Source organism: Bombina bombina, chromosome 7 (genome assembly GCF_027579735.1).
Source record: "Bombina bombina isolate aBomBom1 chromosome 7, aBomBom1.pri, whole genome shotgun sequence".
Classification (NCBI taxonomy): domain Eukaryota; kingdom Metazoa; phylum Chordata; class Amphibia; order Anura; family Bombinatoridae; genus Bombina; species Bombina bombina.
The window spans coordinates 283,846,506-283,853,347 of NC_069505.1; the positions used below are offsets into that span (position 1 = coordinate 283,846,506).

The window sequence follows — 6,842 nt, forward strand, 5'->3', positions numbered from 1 at the left end:
TAGATAACAGAAGTAAATTAGAAAGTTGTTTAAAATTGTACTCTCTTTCTAAATGTTGAAAGAAAAAAATTGGGTTTCATGTCCCTTTAACACACATAAAAAAAAAAATTGTTACTTTTTGCTACACTTCAAAGAACACAATATATTTTTTCTTTTTTCCATCTATGGCCATCTTATATGGTTGATGTTTATTTCACTCTAGTTATAAGTGTTTTATCACTGATTCTATTTCAATTAGTATAATTGCACCATTTTTTCCATTTGCTTATGGAAAAATACTTTACTCAAGTTAACCAACACTCCTTGAAAATGCCTGCTAAATCAAGAGAGAAAAAAGGTAAGGGGGCAGACGTGATTTCCGATTTTACGGAAATTCCGCCTATTTCTATGGATAATCAGACCCTAGTATTACAACTTAGCAATTTATTTTCACCTCAGTTCGAAATAATTAAAAAAGAGTTAAATGGTATATCAATAGAACTTAATACTCTTAGGTCAGAAGTGAAACAGTTTGCCACTAGAATGACAGAGGCAGAAGACAGGATATCCGATTTAGAGGATATAATTAACAAACAAGAAAGCCTGTTAACTAAACAACAAGCTAAAATCCAAAATATTGAGGCGCGTCTAGAAGAACAAGGATCGTTCTAGACGTAATAATATTAGAGTAGTAGGTATCCCTGAAACCTCAGAATATGACAATCTGATTGAGTTCACTTCACTAACTCTGCCTCAAGCTTTAGGATTTCCTCTGCAAACTTTACCCTTATCTATTGAGAGAGCACACAGACTAGGACCAAAGAGATACTCTGAAAATGGTATAGCTAGAGACAGGGTTTGTATATTTAAACTCTTGAGATTTAAAGACAAAGGTGAAATGTTGAGACTATACAGGAAATCTGAAATGTTTTCTATTAATGGGAAAAAAATGCTTTTGTTCCAAGATTTCTCTAACGAGACAGTACAAAAAAGGAAAGCTATGTCACCTGTATGTACATTAATGATAAACAAAGGAATGAAAGCACGTCTGATTTACCCAGCTAAGATTATAGTGGATGATAATGGCAATAAGATTGTTTTTTTTCTGAAGCTACTAAAGCACGAGAATATATGGATTCTAGAGAGGGTTAGAGGATATTAATTGGTAGTAGGTTGTGATCTCTAAGACAAAATAAGCTTCATTATGTAGCAGAAATGTATAATGAAGCAAAAATGTTTAAATTGGTATTATTTCTTTTTAACTCCAGTATGTTTCTCCTTTTTTTTTCTTTTTTTTTTCCTCTCTCCCCCCCAACTCCTCTCCCCTGCTGCTGTCAGGTTTTGTAACAAGGGTGAAATATTTCTCCCCACATTGAGTTTGGGGTTTAATGATAGATCTCCTTTTAGGCTTTGCCCTTTTAAATAATCTGGTTCATGACATAGACATAAGAACGTATGTTTTGGATTAAATGGTTAAGTGTGATATTGAATGTTTTTGGTTTTTAAGATTTTTGGGATTAGTTTAAAATTGTATTCTTCTGTTTATGACTGATTCAATAGTGAATTTGAAGATCCTCTTGTGGAATGTGGGGGTATTACTAACTCCGCAAAACAAAAACTTGTAATTAAAAAACTAGGCTCCCAAAAACCAAGCATTGTATTTTTACAAGAAACTCATCTAAAAAATTCTGAGATCTTGAAGTTGCGATCCAGATGGGTAGGAGAGGTATTAGCGACTCCTTGTAAAAATAGGAAAGCAGGGGTGGCCTTATTGATAAATAAAAATCTATAATTTCAAATTATATAGAGCGATATGGACCCAGAGGCAAGATTTATGATAGTACAGATTTTAATTAATGGGTCTAGGTTTGTTTTATGTAATATATATGCACCGAATATATTCTCTAAAGAGTTTTGGAAAAAGTTAAAGATTAAACTATTTCCTTTTGTAGCAGATAAAATTATAGTAGGAGGGGATTTTAATCTTTCACTTTTCCCTGCAATCGATAGATTTTCTAAAAAAAAACATGGTCCTATATAATAAACAAGCTAAATTTATGGAAAAGTTCTGTTATCAATTAAAATTAATTGACATTTGGAGACTTTATAATCCTGATCAACGTTTATTTACATGTGAATCTAAAATATTTAGGACATTCTCTAGAATTGATTTTATTCTAGTAACAGAATCTCTATCATTGCAAAAAATGCAGGCAGAAATTGGTGAGATAGTTATTTCGGACCATGTGATTGTCTCACTGTCATTCCACTCTTCTTCAAATCTAGCAAAAGGTAATTTAAATTTTGTTTTTCCATGGTATATGTGCAAAAATATGAAATTTATTTTATGGCTAAAACAGAAATGGAAAGATTATTGCACGTATAACATCGCTTACTTTCATAAACTTGAAATTTTTTGGGAAGCCTCTAAGGCATTTCTAAGAGGTGAAATAAAGGCTTATATGTGCAAAAAGAAAAAGAAAGATAGCATGAGAGAAGTTCAACTGGCCAATCAAGTTAGAAATAGTTATAAAAAATATGTTACTGATCCAAATCGTTCTCATTGGGAGAGTTATTCTAGCGCCAGAAAAGAAAGAGATATATTTGTTAAACAAAAATCTTGAGGAGGAGACCAAATTTAATTTACAAGTGGGAAAATGGCAAATAGATGGCGCGGGTCTGTACAGTGATGTTTCTCTATATGGCGAAGAGAAAAAGGGCTTGAGGTGTGTGTAGGATCCAATATAAGTGCAGTATACTCACTCCATAAGTAGTGGGAGTTCAGCTGCGATGTAATGTGTCTCCAGAGTGATGTAGTTCCCCAGAATAGTTTCAGAATCTCTCAAGAACCTGTTAATAGGTCTGCAAGCAAATGAAGACTCAAAATGACCAAAGGTGTCCAGTAAATCAAGAAAAAACAAAATAGTAACTTACTCCATAAATAGGAGAATCCGGCTTGTCTCAGCAAAGAAGAATATCAACAGTCTTCCAACTTTGATAAAAAGATATTTATTTAAGCTCAACGCATTTCAACTTTTAGCAAGTCTTTCTCAAGAGCAATATAAAATCAATAAAAGCAAGTAGCTGTGTATGATTGCTGTGTTTACAAGCCGGTTTATATACAGAGGTGATGCTATCCAATTTCCTGTGTAAGACAGGAAGTTGGATTTACAATATACAATGTAAAAAACAAAATAAAGAATATGGATTGGTGGCAGACTAATTATATACTTAAATTGTTAATAAAATTTCAAATGCCGATATTTTTTATAAATTTGTAGTTAAAATACATAGTCTGGCATCAATCCGATTTTTAACCAATCAGAAACGGTATCTATAAGTTGACCAATTGGGAATGACTCGAGATTCAGTCCTCAAACAGGTAGTCAATGGTGCATGTGTTCCTTTTCAGGTCCGGTTGGAGTCATGTGAGTCAAACTGCCAATCCGTGCAAAGTTGTGTGCTAAATGAAGGTGGCCAATCTGTGTGGAGTTTGCAAAACTTTTCAGTCTGCAAGGGAGTTGTTGATAGGTCCGTATTTGAGAGGGGAGGATCTTTTGACTTTTGCTTATTGTGTCCTTTATATCGGAGTTAAATGCATTTAAATTGTCTAGAAAAAAGCAGAAAAGATATGAACAGTATTTGTTCTTTCTCATGCATATAAAATATAAGGATGATTTTCATCATATGTTATCATACATAACTTTGATCTACATTACGTTAGATTTATTACATTCGTAAAGGAACAGCATTTATAGAAAAACAACATATCTCTATATACATTGTGATGTATATATTCCAACTGCAGTAACAGCAAAGATCATTCGCTTCAAAAAATGATTCAAATCCCTATAGTTTGAATACATTTTTTTTTATTTATTATTATAGTGCCCACTTGGTCTTATTTAGAAGACTGTAACGTAATTTAACCCTTTAAGGACACAGCTTTCAGTTTGCTCAATTGTTTTATGACGGAAAAATTCCGTCATATGTCCTTAAGAGGTTAAATCCGTGCAAAACATAGCCATCTTTTTCAAAATCAATCCAATCGAGACAGACACAAAACACAATCTATAAACACTCCGAGACATCAAGATTGGTTTCACCCAAACAGATATTCACCCATCAGACCAGACAGCCCAAACAACTATTATGCACAACAGACAGACAGATCCAATCAAAAGAAAAGAGAGCGAACACCAGAACATCCAGGGGAGGGAGAGGAGGCAGGAGAAAGACACAGACGAAGGAGACAGATGGAATAGGGGTATATAATATATCAACTAAAATCATCTCAGAACAAGAAAAACAAATTTTAGCTAAAGGCCTCAAATTTATTCCCACACAAGGGGTTAATACCTTCCAATTGTTCATAGATGCACAAAAATTTATCAGAAATTTAACAGTGAAACGTTTTTTTTTCCAAAAAGATACTACCAGTTATAATCCACCAGAACCTAGATCGAAATTTAAAAACCCATCTAAATTCTACCCAAGCCATTGCAAGGGGTCTAGCATAGATGTTTTTGGTAAACTCATTCTAAAAGATATAGAAAATATAAAAGAACAACCGAAGTCTCATAATCTAACTAAAATAGAAACAGAAATTTTAAAAGCACTTAACAAAAGGGAAGACATTGTCATTAAAGAAGCCGACAAGGGCGGAGGAGTAGTTGTGATGGATAAAGAATTTTATTTACAGGAAGCATACAACATATTATCAGATAAAAAAACATATAAAATTTTGGATAAGTCTCCTAAAAAAGATTTCTGCCAAGAGCTACAAGAAGTGTTAACTCAGGCTTTAGATAAAAAGATCATATCTGAAAATGAATTTGACTTCCTATTCAAAAAGGATTCTAAAACACCCATTTTTTATCTTTTGCCCAAACTACATAAAAATTCCACACATCCCCCAGGACGCCCTATCATCAGTGGTATTGACTCATTAACAGCCAATTTATCTTCCTTTATTGATTTTTTACTCCAACCCTATGCACAAAATTCACAATCCTATTTAAAAGACACCACACATGTCTTGAGTGTAATTAACAATATAAAATGGGAAACAGATTACTATTGGGTTACTTTAGACGTCACTTCCTTATACTCTATAATTGACCACCAAAAAGGTATTGCAGCTATTGAATGGAAATTAAAACAAGACCCCGACCTCTCATCATTACTTTTAGAATTCATCATCACAGCTATAGATTTTATGTTGTCACAACTTTTTTTGGTTTGATAATAAATATTTTTTACAAACATGCGGAACCGCCATGGGCACCAGGTTCGCCCCAAGTTACGCCAATATATACATGGACCACTTTGAACATCTATATGTTTGGTCCAGTATGGTGCCTGGGGCGAGCCTGGTGTCCTGGCGAAGGTACATAGATGATGTGCTATGTATTTGGAAGGGAGATTCACAATTCTTACAGGTCTTTATTGCCCTTTTAAATAATAATAATATGAATATCATACTTACCCCAGAAATACATAAAACAGAGGCTACTTACGTGTGTGAGAAGTCCTAGAGAGAACTGCACGTTGCTGTGTATGATCGCGGGCTGCTGAGGCACCATGTTTCTTCAATACTATCTAAACGAGCTAGGGGATCGGGTGTACACTATGAAGAAGGTGGATCCTGATGGGCAGCCGACATCTTCTGCTCATCCTGCACGGTTTTCCCCTGATGATAAATATTCCCGGCATCGCGTCACTCTCAAGAAAAGATTTGGTCTCCTCCTGACCCAGCAACCAAAACCTGTGATGTGAGACCTCCTGGAACCGATTAGAGACAACAACCCATAATTCAAGCCGACCAACCACATGGAAAGTTTTCATCATGCTGCCTTATTGTGTACAGACATTTTCTGTTTAAACATAAACATGTCATGTTGGAATTGTGTAGGTCTCTAATGACCAATTATAAAGTAACTGGACCTCTCCAACCCCACTCCTCCACCACCTGTGCTATTACCCTAGCACAGACTCTCAGCCAATTCTTGTAGAGGGATCGGACCAGCCTCACTCTGGGAAAGGCTAAATCAATCTCTTTCCGCTGCTATATGGCATTACATGAAACTGGGTAGAGCAGGTGGGATATCTGCCCTTTTATCATTTTATTTTATCCATTTTCTGTTCTATGCCTTGTCACTGTCCTGGCAAATCTGCCATTAAAGCCCAGGGTTGCCGCAAAGATTGAGGGAGGTGAACAATGTAGTTTTATAATGCAGGTTCCGAGGAGCTTTGTGCTACCACAGCATTTGCGTCTTGTGCAGAGTTGTTCTAACCAGCCGGGATACACACAGCATTAAATCTTGCATTTTATTTGTTGTGATTACTATTTGCACAGAAAACACATTTTATACACTGTGTTTATGTGCATCTCCATTTAAACTGGAGAAAAGTTAAATTATAGAAATGTATAAAGAAAAACTATGTATAAATAAAAATGGCTTTGTACACAAGGAGCCAATTTATTCCCCCATGCATAGAATATGGAAGCATAGGGACACGTTAATTAATTTGCACTTGTGCGTACCTCTTGAACAATAGTATTTCCATTACTATATGAAGTATTTATCCATTCTATAACACAAGCAAAGTTTGGGTTATAGAGCATATAAAAAAAATTGACACCCCAGCACACATGTTATGTGCTAAAAAGTAGGGGGTCTCCTGTGGTCCTTCAGAAAACTGGATGCTTTATAAATTGTAAATTAAAAGGACCAAAACATTTTCAATTACTTGCACCAAATTTCATTATTACTAAAATGAGCTATGTATACTTTATGTATACATTCTAGTGGGACCCTGAAGTCGTCATGTGATCAAGATTGTACATGTAGTGTAAAACA

The 6,842-nt window shown here is 34.8% G+C and overlaps 1 protein-coding gene across 1 annotated transcript; it reads left to right on the plus strand.

Annotated features, from left to right (window-relative positions):
* The first annotated feature begins 5,488 nt into the window (after positions 1-5,488).
* On the plus strand, positions 5,489-6,181 carry LOC128635865 (H/ACA ribonucleoprotein complex subunit 3). The gene has a single exon (XM_053688974.1). The coding sequence runs from the start codon at positions 5,563-5,565 to the stop codon at positions 5,755-5,757; it is 195 nt and encodes a 64-aa protein (XP_053544949.1). The 5' UTR covers positions 5,489-5,562; the 3' UTR covers positions 5,758-6,181.
* Positions 6,182-6,842: the final 661 nt, after the last annotated feature.

Bases quoted from the DNA above. Each gene is read 5' to 3' on its own strand.
- LOC128635865 (XM_053688974.1), top strand. From the start codon at position 5,563: ATGTTTCTTCAATACTATCTAAACGAGCTAGGGGATCGGGTGTACACT.